The sequence below is a fragment of the Pollachius pollachius genome (assembly GCF_949987615.1).
Source record: "Pollachius pollachius genome assembly, chromosome: 4".
NCBI classification, from domain to species: Eukaryota; Metazoa; Chordata; class Actinopteri; order Gadiformes; family Gadidae; genus Pollachius; species Pollachius pollachius.
In genome coordinates this window covers 26,974,069-26,996,568 of record NC_136937.1, presented here as the reverse complement: position 1 = coordinate 26,996,568, position 22,500 = coordinate 26,974,069, and the positions used below count along the sequence as shown (strand labels likewise).

Here is a 22,500-nt window from a genome sequence, read left to right as displayed (position 1 = left end):
CACCAGTCTGTCTGATCGTAGCTTGGGAGAGCACGAAAAACCAACGAAGAAGAAGGAGAACCAGAATGAGTCAGCAATCTATCCCCCCCCCCCCGCGCCCCCCCCTCAACCTCCCTACTGTAATCGTCACGGAGACGGGCCAACATGGGATGGACAAAAATGGAAAGACAATCTGTTCTTTTCTGGTTCTTAATCCTCTGTGGGAACTGGTGTATCAGTGTGTGCGTGTGTGTGCATGTGTGAGCGCGGTGCGTGCGTGAATGTATGTATGTGTGTGTGTGTGTGTGTGTGTGTGTGTGTGTGTGTGTGTGTGTGCGCGTCTGCGTGAATGGTAGGAGGTGGTGGTTAAAGGGTGGAGGTCATTGAGTAGGTGTCGATGCTGAGGTGTTTGCTTGTGTGAGCGTGTGTGTGTGTGAGTGTGTGCAAGTGTGTGTGTGTGTGTGTGTGTGTGTGTGTGTGTGTGTGTGTGCGTGTGTATGTGTGTGTGTTTAGCGGAGGTAGGATCTAAGTGTAAGCCAGGAGTCATCCGAGGTGAAGGAGAATCTCAAGTGGTTTCATCTCCCACCAGATGAGTCTACGGCTTGGGGGCCAAGCCAAAACGGGTACTGGGTTTGATACCCAATATCCATAGCCGAACCAGTACCCATCCCAGAGCAACATTACATTTTCAACGCTTTTAAGTGTGCTCTGCGTGTTTCTGTAATGTGTTGGGTACGCTTTGTGTTATGTTGTATTTGCAGTGTGATTTCTAAACCGCACGCGTTGTTGTAAAATTGTAATGTTATCTCCATTTGCTTGTGCTTTGTCTATCTGCATGTGTTTCCTTTAGTTACAGTACATTGTGGTCACATTGATGAAGATGTTCCCTAATTTGCTTGTGTTTTGTCTATCTGCATGGGATTTCTCGATTTCCTTTACCTTGTTATCAAATTGACGTTTTCTTCCTTTGTTTAGTAGTGTTTTTCTTGAGTTAGTTTGAGTTGCCGTCCCGTTGATGAAGATGTTCCCCTAGTTTGCTTGTGTTTTTGTCCATTTGCATGTGTTTTCTCGGGTTGAGGTTGCGCCGTATGAATCGAATAAATAACTAAATGCTGCTACGTCGAACGGCAAAGGATGCCCCGCCCGATCCGCCGAGCATCGCTGGGTTGCCGCGGTTTCCGAGGTTTTAGGTCAAATTTCCCTCTCACATGCCTCGCTTCCTCTGGAGTCACACTGGGCTCACCTGGCCGGCGGCAGCCTCACCTGGCCTGGATTAGCGGGGCCCATGCTCGCCCTGGGACCCGGGATTAGCAAGCCACCAACAGATTCTCTGGGAGTGCCGCGGTGACGTGAAGCCACAGACAACGACCGACCGATAACTGAACTGTAATCTTGGTGGTCCGAGCTGCAGGCGTCCACTGGCCTGGAGCCACTGGACCTTGACTGTAGGTCACAAGTTAAGGAGCTGTCGTAAAATAGTAAATGCATTACTGTGACGAAAATATCCAAGGTGATAAAGAAGTGATTAAGGATTGTCGCGGTCACTGTGAAGGTCATGAATCACCGTTAAACGTATTTCCCTGTGCGCTACCATGCATGTAAAAAAAAAAGAGGGCGACTTGCAGGGATCGATAAATATTTGTCAAGTGTGAAAGTGTACGCAAAACAAAACAACGGCGCGAATAGAAAACACTCAGCGCGGCAGTTAGGGGGGGGGGGGTTGGGTTTCAAGAACCTGGAAATTTCATTAGATTCCATTTCCACTATTAATAATTAACACAATGCAGCAAGCCATGCACTCCTTGAGGAAAGCACAGCGAGCATACAAACATGCAACTGTGCGCACCACTCACTCCCACACACACACACACACACACACTCACACACACACACACACACACACACACACAAACCCACACATACACACACACAGGCATTTGAATGGGAGGTAAATTCGCCAGACTCTGTGCACCTGTTCTGATGAAACACACTTTCACTCTTTGCATTCTGATGACTCTCTCCCTCTCTTGTCATCATTCCTCCTTCAGTCTGTCAGTCAGTGCCTGTGTGTGTGTGTGTGTGTGTGTGTGTGTGTGTGTGTGTGTGTGTGTGTGAGTGTGTGTGTGTGTTTGTGTGTGTGTGTGTTTCTGTTTATATTTGAGCACATCCATGTCTCTCTATTCATATATCAAGCGTTCGCCTAATGGATATAAGTTTGTCTCTCATCACCATATCATCTCCATGTCATCTCTCCCTCTCCTTATATTGTGTGTCTGTATTGCTCAATCTTTATCTCTGTTTCTCTTTTTCTCTATGTGTGTCTCTCTCAGACCTGTTTATGTCTCTCGTCGTCTTTTTCTGTCTCTTTCTTTGGGGCGGGGGGCCTAACCTATACCCAAAGGTCCCACTGAGAATATGAAGAGGAAAAAATCTCTCTCTCTCAATCTCTCTCTGCCTCTTGCTTTTTCCTCTCTATATCTCTCTGCCCTCTGTCTCTCTCTCCCTTTCTGTCTCTCTCTCTCGCTCTGGATAACCCGTACTTAGGAAGCTCTGCCAAGGACGTACGAGTGTGTTGGTGTGTGTGTGTGTGAATGTGTATCTGTCCGTTGAGATGGAGGGAACCAGAGTTACGGATGGATAGCTAGATGGATGGATAGGTAGGAAGACAGGCAGAATGACAGGCCGCAAAGAAAAATGTCAAATATCAACACTGCCATTAGATTTTCCATTTATAAAAATAAGGGTTTCGAAAATCTATATACATCTTCAAGTCCATATGGAGATTGATCATCTGTTCACAGTTGAAAGGTCATGAGCCAACAAACACCGGGTCATTAGGTATATCTTGTTGAACAGAAAGTCTCTCACCCGGGACGGCCCAACTCAAGCCAGGAATAGACAACATATGCTTAATGCAGTCGCTATTAAAACAAAGTCACCTTGAGTGAAACCTTCCACTGAGCACTCTATAATGTGTGTAAACGATTGGACTCTAGGTAAAAATAGTGCAGATGACAGCTGCTAAAGAGCAATAAATATACCACCGTTCATATTGTAAATTAAAGTGTTGTGTAACACTATCTGAGTGTCAGGACCAGAGGGGCGGTCATCAGGTTATACACTGACACACACACACACACACACACACTGATACACAAACTCACACACATAGATACATACACATACACACACACACACACTGACACATACATACACACACACACATACATAAACTGACAAAAACATTCACACACACACACACACACACGCACACACACACACACACACACACACACACACACACACACACACACACACACACACATAAACACACATATACATACACATAAACAAACACACATACTGATACACACACTCCACATACACCACACATATATACACACACACATACACAGTAACACACACACAACCACACACACTTAGCTGATATAACCTCCTTTTGGGGACTGGGGAAGAAGTGGGGAACTAAATCCCTGAGGAACACGTAAGCTCGTTATGAGGACACATGTCCTCACGATGCCTTAATTGACCACCTGGGTGGCTGCCAAAGTTCAGAGGCGGATGTTGACCTTTAACAAGCACACGAGGTACCTCAGGTTAGACAGCTTGATGTTGTGAAATTGTGTCAGTTGGGGAACGCAATTAAGTTTGTCATACCTTATGTTGAAAGGCTTTCGTGAAAGGAGAATCAATTTGATCTCCACCTCGATACCTCATTGCGACACCCATGCGTTTCACCCGTTCAACAAATCTGTGTTGTTTGTGTCTGTGAGTTATTTAATTTAAAATTAAAAAAATGCAATAACTTCCTTTACAGCTGATCAAATTAAGCTGTTAACTCGATCCAATACAAACTTTCATCCAATAACATGCTTTTGCTTCCTCTCATGTTAAGCCTTTAACAACCTCACACATGGCTGGCTGGCCCAATTGCATGATCCAAACTCATCATAAATTATCTGATTTTCATTATTCTGGGCCAATGTCTACTTTTCCTTCAGTTAAACTGTACAAAAACGTCCCATTAGGGTTATAATGCAGAAGTCAGGCACACTGTGAATGCTTTTCCCCGCTGTCTGTGGGGGATTCACCTCAACTTAATCCTCAACCATCTAGGGATTAATGGTAAAAGGGATATTTTCTCTCACCGCCACGGCGACGACGGCATTAGCGATCCATTTTTTATCGCCTTAAAGCCACTGTGTGGTGAAGGGGAGCTCACCAGCGTCATCGTTATTCGGTGAGAAACGTGACATTGCTAATTACGATTGCTACACCATGAGCCCTTAGCGCTACAATACATATTTAGACAGTGTTGTTGGTGTTAGCCTGACTCTGGGGTTTATTTTTAGCTAATCCTCACCGCTGGCTGTTGACAGATTCCAAAGAGCTTTCAATCAAACAACGATGACCCCTAAGGTAACCTCTGCCACCCAAACCCCAACCCCCCTGCCCCCCCCCCCCTCCCCAATGCGGCTAACTGAAATTACCCTGTCACGCGCCGGCTACGGCTAATTTCAGTTAGCCGTTTAGACCTAGACTAAAATATAAGGTGCTGGTATGATGTAAAAAGGTTAAAATGACTAAGTGTATAAAAAAGTATAATGATAATAGAATAAAATGACATAGTGATATGGCACTATCAGAGGTAGCAGCATGTTATAGTCCAGAGAGGAGCCCATGGAGGGTGGGGGGGCTGTTACAGTCCATATTGTATATTGTCTTTTTACATTGTATGGCGCTAAACACTCTCTCCGAGTCAGGGTAGCATCACTGCTTGCCAACCAGACGCAGATAAAAATAGATCATCTATCGCATCGTTACAGCGCAATGTCATCAGCGTAAACATGTGTTAGCGTCAATTCTATTCTATCGATTATACACCTCGCTTCGACTGCTTCTCACTCAGTTTGACTACCAGCTAAACATAAAGGATCGCTATCAGGCAGAGGAAATACACAGAGACGGACACAAACAATTAAAAAGGCCATAACAATGATCCCAAATGTCCCTTATAGCACCCTTGTAGCTAAGGTTATTAACCTTGCTCAACAACAGAACGATATAAATGTTAACGGAATCACTGTCTTTGGCTGTCAAGGGAATTAAACCGGCAACCTTTGTTTGTCCGTCCGTCTTTCTCTCAAGCCATCATCAAACAGTCCACATACAAACTTGAGCCTCCATCACTGCCCAGGTGGTTCATTAAGGCAAACTGCGATGTGTGCCTTAACGCCATTATTATCAAGACATGAAGATGTCCTCATAATGTCCTCACAGGGTCCCAACTACTCCTCCTCCATTCACCAGAAGCAGCCTTTACCGAATGCGTGTGTGTGTGTTCGTGTGTGTGTGTGTGCGTGTGTGTGCATGAGAGTATTATCCCATGAATGCCCCCCAGGTCCTGACACGCCGACACCATTACACCAACACCGCAGGGGGCTCCCCAAACCGAACACACTGATGATGGATGTTTTGACCCCTGACTGATTCCCAATTATGCTCTCCCTTTGTAACCTTGATCCAAAACAAGCTGTCAAGAAAGTGTGTTCCGCGTCGCATTATCAATACCCAACTCAGAGTAAGACGAAAAAAACATTCAAATACATTCCTCTAGTCTTTGGAAAAGGTCGGACGAAAAAACAACTTTTACGACAGAAGACGGTTTTTCATGGCATGTCACTCATTGAATCCCCCTAGCTAGAGGCGTCATCTCCTCCACCGAAAACTCGCAACGACGATGAACCCAGGCTGTGTGGGGGTGTGGGGCACGTGAGGAGCGGTACCGTGATGTAATCTCGAGTTCGTGGAAGCTGTGAACGTCAGCTCTGCCTGACAGCCGAGGCGGCGATGATTGCACATGTCATGGCCGAGCCTGTAGGGGGCCGCAGTCCCCGCGGACGCTGCTCGTTGCTGACTCCGCCATCCTGGGCTGACAAGCGGGCGCACGTGGGAGTGATTTTCAAGGGTGCGGGGACTCAAGCCCTCGTTTCTACACTGCCCCCGTGATGATGATGATGATGATGATGATGATGATGATGATGAAGATGATGATGATGATGAAAATGATGACGATGATGATGAAGATGCTGCTTTTGGGAGGACGAGCGTCGGTGATGTATAGACTCAAGGACACTCGATCTAGATCACGATCCATCACTGATCTAGATCACTGCTTCTTCAACGGGGGATAATAATTTGTTTTTTCCTGTGATTTAATCATCATCTCTCACTTGGAGCTCATTTGGAAATCTAGTTTTTTCGAGCATTTCTAACTTTTGTAATTTTATTTTTTCGGTTACAGATCAATTATTTATACACCATCAGTTCCCCTGAGTACATCAGGCAGTCTTGGCGTTTGACTTATACTTTCAGGCAATAGTTTGGCGCCCCTGATGGAGTTTCCTATAGACTGACGAGACCGGGTGAAACCGGAAGCCCTTATTCGGGCAGATAAACGACGGGTGACCTGGGTAATCTATGGCCGGGCCCTAAAGATGAAACATGCACGACGTTGCCATGGGGCTAGCCAGAGCCACTCATTAGTAGGGCTGTGCATTAATTGAATTTTAACCGTTTGGTCAAACTATCTCTTAACTAACTTTCTATTTTTTATGCATATTTATTTTATTCATTCAATAATTTTATATTATTTTAAAACTATAATTAAAACATTTTCTATTTGAACATTTTCAGAATTTTTAAGTGGACATTTCAAAGTTCACAGTTACAAAGTGATTTTTTTGGATAGAAATGCTGAATAAATGCATAATTTTTTCAAACTCAAAAATAATAATTTGAAAAATCGTGATTTCAATATTGACCATAATCCTGATTATGATTTTTTCCATAATCGAGCAGCGCTACTCATTAGTCATTCCAGCACAGGTCTGGTTTCTAATGCTCACAGAGGAGCGAGACGCCAGGCATCAACGAACCAGAGGGGGCGTTTTTCCCAAAGACAACCAATCAGTGAGCTCCGCGAGTGGTCCGGCCCATGGCCCCTCATTAGTCACTAACGCTCCGATCCCATTCCCAAAGCCCCGATTCGGATCACAGATTTGTGACCTAACTGCTCCTCACCCGGGATACGACGCTTTGAAACCGTGGCGGTTTCAAATCAACGATTTGACGTGCTAAATCTAGAGAAGGCCGAAACTCACCGGGAGTTGCTCTGCGACTAACCGGTTTATATCGCCTCACACACCCCACCGACAGACAGACCAGGGACCTGGGGGGGAGGGCGGCGAACAGGGGATAGCCGGTACATACGTATGTCATCCATAAGTTAGCGAAACCCAAAGCACTCGTGGGAAAAGATCCTGCAGAGTGCCGCTTCACTCGCTGCTGTAGGTAGGTGATACTAACAACTTTTATATTTTTAGTGGCACCTTTCATAAAAAGTGCAGTCATTCGAAACGATCCCACCCCCGGAATGAAAGTACGATGCCCGCCGCCGAAGCATATGAATAACACTGTTATGCAATATTCCACAACAACGGGGGGCCCGTGTCTGACCGAGTGAATGGACATGGAATCGGGACGATAAAGAGAACGACGTTTGATTCATAAAAAGGATAAAGAAAGACTGTTAAGGGATGTGGAACTGGATATCACACGCTGGGCCGAACGTGTAGCACTGGGCCCACACACAGAGCCGAGAGGAGCAGAGGGAAATCAGGGAAGGAGGAGGAGAGAGGAGCAGTAGGGGAGGAGGGGGATAGAGGAGAATTAGGGGAGGAGGAGGAAGAGAGGATACTTAGGGGAGGAGGGGGAGAGTGAAGAGGATTAGAGGAGTAGTAAGTGAGAGGAGAACTAGGAGAAGGGAGAATTAGGGGAGGAGGAAGAGAGGAGTATTATTGGAGGAGGAGGAGGTGGAGAGAGGAGAACTAGGGGAGGAGGGGGAGAGGGGAGAACTAAGGGAGGAGGGGGAGAGAGGAGAATTAGAGAAGGAGGAGAGAGGAGAATTAGAGGAGGAGGAGAGAGGAGCATTATGGGAGGAGGGAGAGAGTGGAGAGGAGGGGGAGAGGGGAGAATTATGGGAGGAGGAGAAAGGAGAACTAGTGGAGCAGGGGGAGGGAGAAGAATTAGGGGAGGAGGAGAAAGGAGAACTACGGGAGGAGGAGAGAGAGGAGAATTATTGGAGGAGAGGAGAACTAGGAGAGAGGGGAAATAGGAGAAATAGGGGAGGAGGGGGGGAGGATAATTAGGGGGAGGGGGATAGGGAAGACCTAGGGGAGGAGGGGGAGAGAGGAGAATTATGGAAGGAGGGAGAAAGGAGAAGTAGATGAGGAGGAGGACAGAGGAGAATTAGAGGAGGAGGGGAGGAAGGAGAGGGGGGGATGGAGAGAAGAGAAAATGAGACAAAGAAGAGAGGAGATGGAGGAGGAGAGGAGAATCAGGGTAGGGGAGGATAGTTATGAGGAGGAGGAGAGGAGAGGGGGGGATGGAGAGAAGAGGAAACCGGTAAAAGAGAAGAGAGGAGGCGTGGGGGATGGAAAGTCTGAGAGGAAAAGTGAGGGGAGAGCGAGAGAGAGAGAGAGAGAGCGAGAGAGAGAGAGAGAGCGAGAGAGAGAGAGCGAGAGAGAGAGAGAGAGAGAGAGAGAGAGAGAAAAAGAGAGAGTGGGCAAGGGGAGAGAGAGAGAGGTGTTTCGGTGGGGGGGAGGGGGGTGGAGACAGATGGGGCTCACCCTTTGTCTGTAGCCTGGAGGAGGAGGATGAGGAGGAGGAGGAGGAGGAGGAGGAGCAGGAGGAGGAGTATATGGCTCCACAGCTCACGGTCACACCATGTACTGTCTGTGCACGCAGGCTGGAGCCGAGGCTCCGACACCACAACACTCGCTGGGCTACACTCACACCCCCACACGTGTAATAACATGACAGGGAGTCATTGGAAGTCGTGTGTTTGACCAAAATGACTACGACTAAAACCATTAATATTAATTAAGATAGCATAGTTATGAAAGCAAAACTACACTCCAGTATTCTAGAATATGTATCCCAATTCCCATAAAACTGTATTCTATATCAGAAATTGTTAGTCTAGTCATATTTGAAGGTTGATCTTGTATTTAGCATCAGAAATGCCTCAGTCAAATATAGGCAGATAGTGATTATGGAATGTAAAGAGCACTCTGGCTTAAGATATAGCCAATAAGGCACAGTGAATCAGCAGCATTAGGAGGGTAGAGTTAGGTTCAATATCATATCACATATAACTTAGGCATTATGCTATGAGGCTAACGATATCCCAAATCCTACAGTCTGAGAGAGCCAGACTCACCATCTACTACAGCCATGTCCTCTCCTCTATTCCACGTCCTCTAGTCTCTACTCTACACTTTGAGAGCCGACACCACAAGACAACATTAACCTTAAAGGCCGCCGTCTTCCATTAGATTCTGAGGTTATTTCGCTATCACGATTATAATCATATTCATTGTTTTGGAACGAACCAAACAGGTTCCACTAATAGGGGAGCGCAGGTAGGATACCAGGGCCGGGTTCAGAGCTCCACAGGGGCGGGGGGGGAGCCGGCTTTGAGGGTGAGTGCCCAGAGGACGCACGTTGTCCTGGGGGGGCTGAGGTGTTGGAGACAGGCCCGTCCCCCTGGCCACCAGGGGAGGACAGCCTGTGCTTGGCACACACACACACACACACACACACACACACGACACACGACACAAGCACGTCGGGGGGGGGGGACGACTTCCTGTGCAACACTCCCATGGAGGATGGCGGTGGCGTATGTTCTCTGGTGCTAACTCTGTCCAGGGAAGGTGCTAGTATGCAAACTAGCATAGCATCTCTTTAAAGAGAGTTTAAATATGATTGTTCACCTATGTATATGTTGACCGTAATTCTAATAGCTAGACACAGCACTCTACTTACTCTGATTCTTGTTTCAAAAACCCGTTTGTACACCACATGCATTTTTTATGTCCAATATTGATTGTTGGCCTTGATTTATTGTTTGCCTTTCGCTGAAAATCAATTTGAATAAAAGCATCTGCCAACTGACTAAATGTAAATGTAAATGTTGACGGTAGACGTCTTGGTTATTTAATGGTGCTTTTACACACACTCTTCCATTCTAGTATATTGATTTATATTTGCTTCGGCAATATGAGCGCAGGGCTAGGAGATGAAAATAAAATAAAATGTAAAATGGAATACAACAGCATACTATTAAATGTATTAGAGACCGATAATTGTGGGGAAATATAGCGGTATTCAAACAAATTAAAACTTGTTTATGAATTCAAATAACCTTTTAAAAACACCTGATGGTCATTACAGTACATAAACTGTGCAGTACAAAGCTCATGAAGAAATTTAAGCAAAACAAATAAAAAGTATACCTGTATGAAACAAGATTCTGGTAAGCTGAATTTCTTCTCACCATGATCAGAACCAGCTTAACATTTTTATTCAACGTGAACCTTAACAATCAATAACCATGATCAATATTATTGACCAATGGCCCCTGTCTCAACATTGTCTTCTCTTTGCAATAAAGGTGTGTGTATTGAATGTGTGAATATGGCATAATAACAGTGTCAGGTTTTGATCAAAAGTGATTTATTGATTTATCAAATGGCATGTATTCACTAATGGATGGTTTGTTCTGATTGCTATACATTGTGCACACATTTTAGAGTTTATGCAGTCGCAACACGTCCCTGATATTGATGAGATAGAAAAACAATCAGAACTTTGGATTTAAAGAAAAGACCAGGAGGATAATTTCAGAAGGAGAACAACCATCTTATAGATGGCTTATTGATTGGAAAGTCTCCAGCAATTACCAGGATCAGAGATTCTAGAAGAACCGTGTTGCTGTTGTCGAAATACAATTAAATATTGTAGAGGTCGTGTGGCCTCTTATCCATTCCATGTTGTACATGGAATGGGTTAACCCAGCAAATGTTATTGATTTGCACATGGTTCTATGAACATCCTGTACTGTACTACTGTACCGACAGCGATATAGTGTTTCGCCTTGTTCTGAAAAAAGTACCTGTTGTAAGTCACTTTGGATAAAAGCATCTGCTAAATGCCCTAAATGTAAATGTAAATGTAAGTGGAATGTTGACTTCCATTGGCTATTAAAAAGATGTCTGTAGAGAAAACATAGCAAAAAATATCAAATGCATATATAAACCACACTTGTACAGTGATGTAGTGATGTACTTATTGTAAGTCGTTTTGGATACAAGGATCTGCTAAATGCCAAATGTAAACGTAAATGTAGGCAAGAACAAAATATCAACACAGAGATGATGTCACACACACACTTGAAAAACAAGTGGCCCCTGATGCTACGGCTACCACTAACGTCACCGCCACCAGGAGCTCGAGTGTGACAGGGGCCCAGTTGGACACCGCAGCTCCCCAGCTGCGGGGGCCCTATAGGCGGACACGGCAGGATGAATCTGTCCACACCGTGGGTACAGCATGGCTTCTCTCGCCAGTTGCCAAGACAACAATATACTGGGAAACTGCAGAGAAGCTATTTTTTCCTCCCTCTCTCTCTCTCTCTCTCTCTCTCTCTCTCTCTTTCTCTCTCTCTGACAGGGAACGAAGAAGACCGGAAAATAAATTGAAACTGACTCCAAAAATGCATAGTTGGAGACAACGGCTTCGGCGGAAAGTGGTAGGAAAAAATAGCACACTGTCACCCAGCAGCTAACCGCTAAACCATACCGCTTGTGTGCAATCAGCACGTACACACACACAAATAAATGCTTTATTTATGCCATGGGAGAGTGATTAGTATTATGATGATGATGATGATAATGCTGATGATGATGATGATGATGATGATGATGATGATGATGATGATGGTGATTACTTCCCTTTTTTTTGTTGTTGTTTTGTTTGGGGACTTGGTCGGGCGGCAGTAAAAGTTTCGGCCCTGGCTTCAGTATCTTTGTATGCACTGACTTTCCCCTGGGCTGTAAGTCACTGTGTATACGTCGTATATCTTGCTGTTTTGCTGTGGATTAGTGTCTGCAGAATGACTTATGTGATTGTACGATGAGCCAAAATTAAAGTCACGGCTGTGGTGTGGTGTCTTTGTACTCGGTCGTTGTGGAACTAACCGGAGCGTCCATCACCTAGCTGCTCGCTCTCACTGTCAGTCAAGAGCAAAGAGCCAAGTCATGCATCTCCCTGAGAGAGAGGGCGAGGGAGAGAGTGGGAGAGAGAGAGAGAGAGAGGGAAAGAGAGAGAAGGTGAGAGGGAGAGAGAGGGAGAGAGAGAGAGAGAGAGAAGGTGAAAGGGAGAGAGGGTGAGAGAGAGAGAGAGAGAGAGGGAGAGAGAGAGAGAAGGTGAGAGGGAGAGAGAGAGAGAGAGAGAGGGAGAGGGAAAGACAGAGAGAGACAGACAGAGAGAGATATTGATGGCGTATGAGTGGGAGAGAGAGGGAGAGAGGGGGAGAGAGAGACAGGGAGAGATATATTCATGGGGGAGAGAGAGAGAGAGAGAGAGAGAGATTTTGATGGGGAGTGAGAGTGATAGAGAGCGAGAGATAAAGAGAGAGAGAGAGAGAGAAGAAGAGAGAGAGAGAGAGAGAGAGAGAGAGAGAGATTGATGGGGGAGGGAGAGACAGAGGCAATTAGACAGAGAGAGGGAGGTACGAAAGACAGGAAGATCGAGATAGAGGGGAGGGCGGTGGAAATCAATGGCTGGCCCCACCAGCGCACGCACATCTGTCCCCGCCCGTCAGATGCTATCCATCACCTGCAGTGGGAAGAGGGGCGTGCTGGTTTCATTAAGCCCACGTACGGCGGCCCGCTGGCCCTCCGGAGAGAACACATGACAGGACATCACCGCATGGCTGGCTGCCCGCTCCTCACGGGAGCGCTTCATACGTTTAGCCACACAACCGTGATCAGCGTCGGATCGGTTTATCTAGGGGGACGGGGGTGGGGGACGGGGGGATGTCAAGACGGTCATTATGTAAGAAGGGGAAGGAGGATTCATGAGACCTTTCTCGTGCGGTTGGATAACTCCACCCCTCTGGTGCCCCAGGGAGTTCGAAACAAACGTAGAACAAAGTTAATAGTTGCTCGGGTAGACGACGCAAAGAGGGAGATAGAGAGAGAGAGAGTGAGAGGGAAAGAGAAAGAGAAAGAGAGAGAGGGAGAGAGAGAGAGAGAGAGAGAGAGAGAGAGAGAGACAAGCGTGCAGAATGAGGAACGACCCATTTAATGTTAATTTTGTCCTCATCTTTTATATCTCTTTTTCCCGTCTATTTCTCTACATTTTTTAGTGTGCTCTTTCCCTCCTCATCAAGCTCAACGTTGTGTCACCGGCCGGACGGAACACAACATTAAATATTCATGAGAAAAATATAAATTAGTCATTGAACAATAATTCAAAAGCTGGAGTGTTATTTTTTTTTACTCTCTCTCTCTCTCTCTGTCTCTCTCTCCCTGTATCTCTCTCTCTCTCTCTCTCTCTCTCTCTCTCTCTCTTTCAGCCTTATCTTGTTTGGTCAGCTCCAAACAATGTCACATAGAACCACAACCAGAGTCCTTCAATGCTCCACGTTCCACCTATGGCTCAAAACACAAGCACCCCCCCTCCATCAGCACCACCACCAGCACCACCACCATCATCATCCTCATCCTCATCATCATCATCATCATCATCATCATCATCCTCATCCTCATCATCATCATCATCATCATCATCATCATCATCATCATCATCCTCATCAATATAAATCTATATAAATATACAGTAAGACCTCTGTACATAGCTGAACAATATACGGTTTAAACTCTGTACATAGCGAAACAATATATGGTAGAACCTCTGTACAAAGCTGAACAATGTACAGTAAGACCTCTTTACAAAGCTCAACAATATACGGTAAAACCTCTGCACATAGCTCAACAATATAAACCTAGACCTCTGTACATAGCTCAACAATATACGGTAAAACCTCAGCACAAAGCTGAACAATAAGCACCGGTATGTAAATACAAAATAATATTCCAAAGTTTAAGAATTCAATGTCATGGAAAAACACGCAGAAACCCACACACACGCACTCACACAGATGCATACAAACACAGACACACGCAGAAACGCACACACAAATAGAAAACATATAATAATTGCTGATTATATTAGTTTAGAGTTAATTATTGATTAAATTACCTTATATTAGATGAGAATAGATACGATTATATCAGATCAAAGTATATTATGCTACTTTAGTTTAGAGTAGACGGGCCTAGACTAGATCAAATAAGATATGATCAGAGACGATTAAACACGTTTAATTTAGATCACACCAGACCCCACTATATCACATTATATTAAACAGGATGATAGTCTCTCAGGTTAGATCAGATGTGTTCTTTAGTAGGCTCTGGTCTGGACAGTGACTGTTTAGACTGTGTTAAGCTCTGATTGTACTCCAGCCTCACCTGCACGTCTCTGTGGATAAGAGTGTCTGAGGCTCAACAGAGACATGTAAATGTAGAATGTGTCAATGGAAATATGCAAAAGATCCGGTGAGTCACCCAGGCACACACACACACACACGCACACGCACGCAAACGCTACTACTACATTATACATAATGACGACCGCAGGAATCTCTCTTGTTCTCTGTCAAGGTTTCTCCTCGGACGTGAGTGAATGAATGAATGAATGAATGAGTGAATGAGTGAATGATTATTAAATCCGGCAGCAGCGAAAATAATGAGCATGACAGCTAATGCGTCAGTGTACACAGTGTGTGTATATTTAGAGGTGTTGGGCTACACACAAAATCTTATGAGAGCCGCAGATTAATTAAGATTAATTAGAAAAACACGAAAATAGAGGCCTTGACAACGCGTTCCATTAGTGTGTTAGCAACCCGGCGCCGGGTTCCCAATGCGGTGGACCCCCAGCAGAGAGAGTGTTCCAGAAGCACGGAGAAGGATCCGCGATGAGGGAGAGTGCTTCTGTCGGCCCCTCAACATGAATTAAAAAGACGATTAGATGACGATTAGATTAGCCTTTATTAATCGTGGCCGGGAAACTCACAACAGAGGAAGACAAACTCAGATAAACAACTTACACGGTCTCTCTATCTCTCTTTCTCCCTCTCTCTCTCTCTCTCTCTTTATATATATATATATATATGTAGAAGTTTTGTGCAGGTTTATGAAAATAGAAAACTTTTTTTTTCGTTTTGGCAAAAAGGTAGAATATTTAGACAACTTCATCCAGGATGGCTACAGGCCCTTAAGAACCAAAGACCTTTCTAACTCAAAAAATATTACCTATTCTTATCCCAAGCAAAACTCCCCCTCTAGAAGACATCTCTCGACTGCTAAATCTCCATCATGAGATGTAGCAGGTAAACACCAATCCAGTCGTATATACTCCACTAGGGCTAAACGATGATGCAACCGAAAAAGGTAATCTGGACGAAAAGCACAAAATGCTGCCTTTTTTATGCTTCGCACAACCAAAAATATGCTAAGAGAGGTGACCAAAAACACACTCTACTCCGTGTTGTGTTCCGAGCACAAACGGCTACAAAGGAAAAACACGACACATGCAGCCGGATTGAGCTCCAGAGGTCAACGACAACACAGTAGGAGAAGAAAGGCCGGGGGCCGGTGGGGGTAATAAGGGATTAGGACTCGTTGGGAACCGGAGATTCACCCTGACTAGTGAGGTACCCTTCACGGACGACACTAAAGGACAGTGGGGGGGGGGGGGGGGGGGGGCAGGGTCCGGATCAGAGGGAAAAACCTGAAAGAGGGAAAAGACAATCTGCTTGCCTTGCAGAAAAGAACCAGTGCTCCATCATGAGATGAGCCGTCAACGAATTCAAACAAAGACACCTCCCTCCCTTCCTTTCTCTCTCCTCCTCCCTCCCTCCAGTCTCTCTTCTTATCCCTCCCTTCCCATCTCTCTCCTTCTCACTCCCTCCAGTCTCCCTCCTTCTCCCTCTCCCTCCGTCTCTCTCCCTCCCTTCCCATCTCCCTCCTTCTCCCTCCCTCCAGTCTCTCTTCTTCTCCCTCTCCCTCCGTCTCTCTCCTTCTCCCTCCCTCCCGTCTCTCCTTCTCCCTCCCTCTCCGCCGCTTTCCTTCTCACCTCCCTCTCCGTCTCTCTCCTTGTCCCTCCCTCCAGTCTCTCTTCTTCTCCCTCCCTCTCTGTCTCTCTCCTTCTCCCTCCCTTCCTGTCTCTCTCCTCCTCCCTCCCTATCCGTCCTTTCCTCAATCAGGAGAGAGGAGTGATAGAGGGATGGAAGGCAGAGGGCGGTGGTGGAGGTAGTGTGCGGTGATGATGGCGTAATCCAGCACCTTGTAACATATTGGTTTTACCCCCAGCGGTTAAGTCCCTTTGCATGCCAGCTAGACTTTGGTCCTCCACCATAGGGTGTGGGGACGGGATGCGGAGTAGATATCCTGGTCTAGACAAACATCGACAACAGCGATTGATATAGGCAGAATCCCCTATCCAAAGCAGCTTACCTTGCTCCCAGAGGCAGGTCATTGAGGGGCAGGTTGCAGGTGTGAGGGCAACTCCATCGAGGACGGCCAAACACAGCAGACATCGGGAATCGAACATAATAGCTTTTGGCAAGTGAGGGCTATTTGTCGTTACAAAGTAGTTAAAAGTAAGTCACTAGTTTCCAAGGGATTTATTCCTATAAAGTTTTGTCTCACAACCACACAAAAAGAACTTTCGTAGACTTTGCTTTTAAGTCTTTCTTTTTTTACTTGGTCACAAAACAACAAATAATCGCTTAAAAGCAATTGTACTTTGTTTGCTTTGTTATAGTGGTAGATATTCTCTGTTCAGCAACAGTGAGCCCAGGCAATTGTCAAGCGTTATTGGTTAACTTTTAAACGTTGCAATAGAGGCTTTGCTATTTATTGAAAGTTATTCCTTTGCTGCCAAGGCCTGTAATGTCATCGGGCCTACCAGGAGACAGGACTGACTGTCAATACTCATACCATGTCATATCGTCCCGGCTAACAGGAGACAGGAGTGAGTGACCTCACTCAGACAGTGAAATGGCTTCCATCCAATCAGGAGACAGGAATGAGTGTCAATACTCAGACCCTGTAATATCCCCCAGCCTATCAGGAGATAGGAGTGAGTTACAGCTCTTTCTCGGTGTGTTTCAATTGGCTTGCTTTAGTTTGGATTACTGAAATATTGACAGATCAACCGGAAAAAGAGAAAATCCATGTGTATTTCTAGGAATGAGAAAACCTTGGCTTCAGCTAGTATCAGCAGTCATGCAGCACGATTGCTGTGGTGTTTGATCACTAAGAATCTGAGAAAAATCGAAGCAAGAGGGAAACTCGCCCTTAGGTGACATAACCTTTTGAGGTGAGAAACAGCTGCCATCAATGGTTCTATACCGCCTCCTACATGCTTATACTGGTTTAATAAAGTTGTATCTATCTATCTATGCACGTTTCGGAATGCAAATCTTCTGGTTTTCCGAATCAGAAATTAGTTAACTTCGTGCAAACTGCCAGGCAACTACTCAACAAGTATGGAGGCCAGCATTAGAGTGGCAAGTCAGACTATTCATCATCCCATCTTCGTAACCCCCCTGCCCAACCCCGCCCCAAAAGCCTTCAGCGGCCCCACGAGGGAATCAATCCACCTGGCCAACACCGCTAACGAGGACACAAATACCTTCATGTTGCATCGATCTCCAGAAAACGGAGCGCCGAAGCAGAGACAAGGAAATCAATGGAGACGCACACACACACACACACATACACACACAAACACAGATCCAAACCGTTACAGATAGACGGACGGACACAAACACACGCATGTACGCACACACGCACGCACGCACGCACACACACACACACACACACACACACAAACAAACGCACAAACAAACCATTACAGTTGGATAGATGGACAAGCAAACAAACACACACACACACACACACGCACACACATCAAATACACACACACATACACACACACCGCCACACACATACACCCACAAATACACAAACACCGATACAAACCATTGCAGATGGGTGGACGGACTCACACATACACAGACAAACACACACACACACAAACACACACACAGGCCTAACAGGGCCCTGGTTATGACCACCTCTCTGAACCTGACTCTCTGAAGCCATCGCCCAGAGGGGATCCCTACCTCGTTCACTGGTTCATGCAATACTTTATCATAACATTTAGCAACAGCGCACAAACCACAACGGCAATTACACAGCTTAGTGACCCGTGTTCCATTCCGACCTGCGGTCACCATGCACTACATCTACCTCTCTCCCCTCTGTCTGTCTGTATGTCTGTCTGTCTGTTACTCTCCTGGGCACGAAAGGCATAAAAGGGACTGGAGATGGAAATGAGCTTTTAGCTTTAATCTGGGACAGGACATATTTTTGCACTAAGTAACTAATGTATCTTTTGCATGGTCCCTGAAACAAATAAACAAAAATAAACTAAAAGGGAAAAGGCATTTTCAGACGGAAAATTCCCAATAGGATAACTTCCCACTCTTCCCCTCTTCTCTTTCTTCCACCCATATGGAGACGGTGGTTCCTTTGCCCCTTCACTCATCCACCCTTCCACCCCTCCACCCCCACTCCTCCTCCACCACCACCTTCGTCCTCGCTGCGTCCTCCCAGCGCCCCGTGCCTCCGCCCGTGGTCGACCGCGCGTGGCTCCTCGCCGCCACAATACCAGCTGTCGCGCCGAGTCATGATCTCACCACGGGATCCAATTCGTACGCGGCATATGCCCCTCAACGGATTAATCCGCCACTACATGCTTCCAAATAGAAACACAGAAACTGAGGAACAAGAGAGACACGGAATCACAGCAGGGAGCACCTGGGGAACTGCACAGTCAGCCTTCCGGTTGGAAACGAACGCCATTGTTTTCTATTTCATTATTTTCTATTGTAGCTTCAATTTTTCGACTCTGTTTCATATATTAGCACTACTTTTAGCACTACTTTACAGTGCTACACCAACATTTGTGTTTACATTTTATTTTTTAATGTTCTGTGTGTACTTTTTTTATGCAGTCTTTTTATACTATAAAGTATAACATGGAGTACTCACTCTCTCATAATCACAATGAGCCATTTCAGTTGGTATCCAATGCATATTGCTTGCTGAAATTATATATTGATTTAGAAGAGAGGATTATGAGGATTATTTTAAATTGAATTCAATGCCTTTCATTTTCTTTTTTATGGGCAAACACAAGGGCCGATTAACAAAACGCTGCAAAGCAAACACCACCATTCACCAGTTGTCAGGTTGTAGCCATTCTGCATTTTATGGGGCCTGTTAGTGACAGTTTTACCCACAATGCCATTTGCTGGACCGGGATGTAGCACATTATCTCTTCTAGACAAACGCCCCAGACAGCAAGCTACAAAGGCTCCAACGCGGACGTAACAATGAAGGAACATATTTATCTCCCCCTGGCTCACTAAATGGGAGAATTCAGTTACAATACAGGCTGAGAAAAACAAGAAAAGTGCTCCAAATTGGAGCTAGGGGAAACTAGCTGGCTAGGAGGTAGCAGGAAAGTGTAGGTAATAGAATGGGAGGGTGAAGCCCCAGCTGAAATGTTCTGGGGACATATATAACTAGACTAGACTAGAGGCAGGCCAGACACAAAGAAATTGACCAGGCTAGACACAAAGAAAGCCTTGCGTACATGGTTGAACGATTTGGTGAAATAATCGAATTGTGATTATTTAGACCAATATTGCGATTGAGATTTAGTATGCGATTTATCTATTTCAAGTTCCTTATGTTCTGTATCATTCACTAAACACCAGCAATAAATCCTTCAATAGTATGACCAACACAACATTGGAAGCAGTCAACATATATAAACGTCCTTTTGGCCAGGCCTATGTGTTAAGATGAATTGATCATGAATGGATATTATAACATCTTTATTTAACTATTGAATTGGAAATAAAAATAAATAAGAGTCTTACTGATCTCTAGAGTGAATTTAAATAAATAAATAGATAAAGCTAATAATCACAGTCTTTGTGATTTGCAAATTGTGTTCTATTACATCACAATGCCAATTTGGATTTGATTAATCGTTAACTAGTAAACTGGATCACTCACCGGCCTTCTAGTGGTAGGTGAGTTACCTTGGACAAGACCAATCCAAACCTAGAGCCAAACCTAGAACCAGACCGAAACCTAGAACCAGACCTAAACCTAGAACCAGACTAGAACCAAAACCTAGAACCACACCTTAACCTAAACCTAGAACCAGACCTAAACCTAGAACCAGACCTAAACCTTAACCAAGAACCAGTCCTAAACCTAGAACCAGACCGAAACCTAGAACCAGACCTAATCCTAGAACCAGACTAGAACCCAAACCTAGAACCACACCTTAACCTAAACCTAGATTCAGACCTAAACCTAGAACCAGTCCTAAACCTAGAACCAGACTAAAACCCAAACCTAGAACCACACCTTAACCTAAACCTAGAACCAGACCTAAACCTAGAACCAGACCTAAACCTTAACCAAGAACCAGACCTAAACCTAGAACCAGACTAGAACCCAAACCTAGAACCAGACCCAAACCTAGAACCAGACCGTTACCAAAACCCAGTCCTAAACCTAGAACCAGACTAGAACCCAAACCTAGAACCAGACCTTAACCTAAACCTAGAACCAGACCTAAACCTAGAACCAGACCTAAACCTAGAACCAGACCTAAACCTTAACCAAGAACCAGACCTTAACCTAGAACCAGACCTAAACCTAGAACCAGACCTAAACCTAGAACCAGACCTAAACCTTAACCTAGAACCAGACCTAAACCTAGAACCAGACCTAAACCTAGAGCCAGACCTAAACCTTAACCAAGAACCAGACCTTAACCTAGAACCAGACCCAAACCCAAACCTAGAACCAGACTTTAGTGATCCCTAACCCATCCGTTCCCCCTCCCCAACCACAGAGCGGTAGTCGACAGAACCAATCCAACCCCATTCCCCGCCCCCCTCCCCACTCACCATCCTTGCGGTGGTAGGTGATCTCCACCTTGCGCTCGTCGGAGCCCAGCAGTGCCTGGGCCACCTGGGAGACGGCGTGGCGGCTGGTGAGCTCGCCGTGTAGAAAGTCGCAGGTACATGGCCGCTGCATGACGTCCGGCCGCGAGAAGCCCGTCATCTCGCAGAAGCTGTCGTTGCAGTAGATGATGGCGCAGTTCTGCACCCGTGCGTTGGCGATGACAAACTTCTTGTCTGCCGGGAAGAGAAGAGGGGGGGCAAGGTCTTAGTTTGGTGAATTTGAGCAAAATCGGGTAGAGGTATGTATGTGTGTGTGTGTATGTGTAGGTGTAGGTGTATGTGTGTGTGTCTGCATTTTTGTGTGTAATTTAATTTAATTTATTTATTTCATGAACATGTACAGCAGTACACATAAACGTGCCAGATTGTAGCCCAGGGGCTAGTTTCCATCTGTAGTCGAATAAAGTGATATGACCGGAAGATCAGTTATCTGACACTTGTGTCTGGTGAACATCACGCAGAAGCCCAATCACAGCAACCACTGTTAAAAAAAAAAAAGTACTCCGTGCTTGTTTCTGTTTAATCACTCAACAAGATGTTCCATTGATTGTTGCTTCGTCTGATGGCGTTGGTGGAGTAGCTTCTGCCAATAAGGCAGGAGGATATCAGGGCGGGCACGGACGGCTGTTTAATGGCTGCTCACAATCAGATCCGCCAAAGCCGAGTGCTTAAGAGGACTCCCTGCGGTGCAGTCAACTGTATTTTCTGGTAGTGTGGGTTAGCCGTTGTGTACTGTGTGTGGGTTATACATGATGAGTTGTGATCTTTTGAGCGCTGTGTGTTGCATGCGTTGGGCAATATGTGTTTTTGTGTGTGTGTGTGGGTGAGTTTCTGCGTTTGTGTGTGCGTGTTTGGATGTGTGTGTGTGTGTTGTGTGTGTGTGTGTGTGCGTGCATGTATGTGTGTGCTTGGGTGTGTGTGTTGTGTGTTTTGCCAATATGTGCAGATACAACCTAAAAATGCTTTTCTTTGAAGAAATATGCTGACAGGAAGAACATCTCATTGCTATTTCAGTTGTGTGGCTCTCCATTAATTGGGACTTGAGGCGAGGGCAGAGAGGGTAGGACAACTGTGTTGATGTGCCCCCTGCCCTTAAAAGCAGTTCAAAAGTGCCTATATGATTTGTGAAGTCAAAGCTCAACCCCAGACCATTTCTCAATTAACTACACGATACGGATAGCAGAAACGCATGTGCTGTGTTGTGTTTTGTGTAGGCCCACTGCCAAAATCACATCAAGTAGAACAGGAAGGGGTTAATTTAGGTCACACGCCCAGATGCGTTGCTCTTTACCACGAATGAAGACGAGTCGCTTATTGCTTTACATCCTGAATGCATATGGCACAGGGGGAAACAGCGTCAGTCCTACAGTAGCGCGGGCCATGAATAATCGAGGAACACG

General features: G+C 45.5%; 1 protein-coding gene across 1 annotated transcript in view; it reads right to left on the bottom strand.

Annotated features, from left to right (window-relative positions):
* The window catches only part of LOC307074238 (voltage-gated inwardly rectifying potassium channel KCNH7-like), a gene marked incomplete at both ends in the record, with an annotated part of 41,259 nt that overhangs the window by 18,128 nt on the left and 631 nt on the right, over positions 1 to 22,500 (bottom strand). Inside the window, one exon of the mRNA XM_079734257.1 lies at positions 21,044 to 21,274. Within this exon, the coding sequence (XP_079590383.1) occupies positions 21,044 to 21,274 (231 nt within the window). The remainder of the gene's footprint in view (positions 1 to 21,043; positions 21,275 to 22,500) is intronic.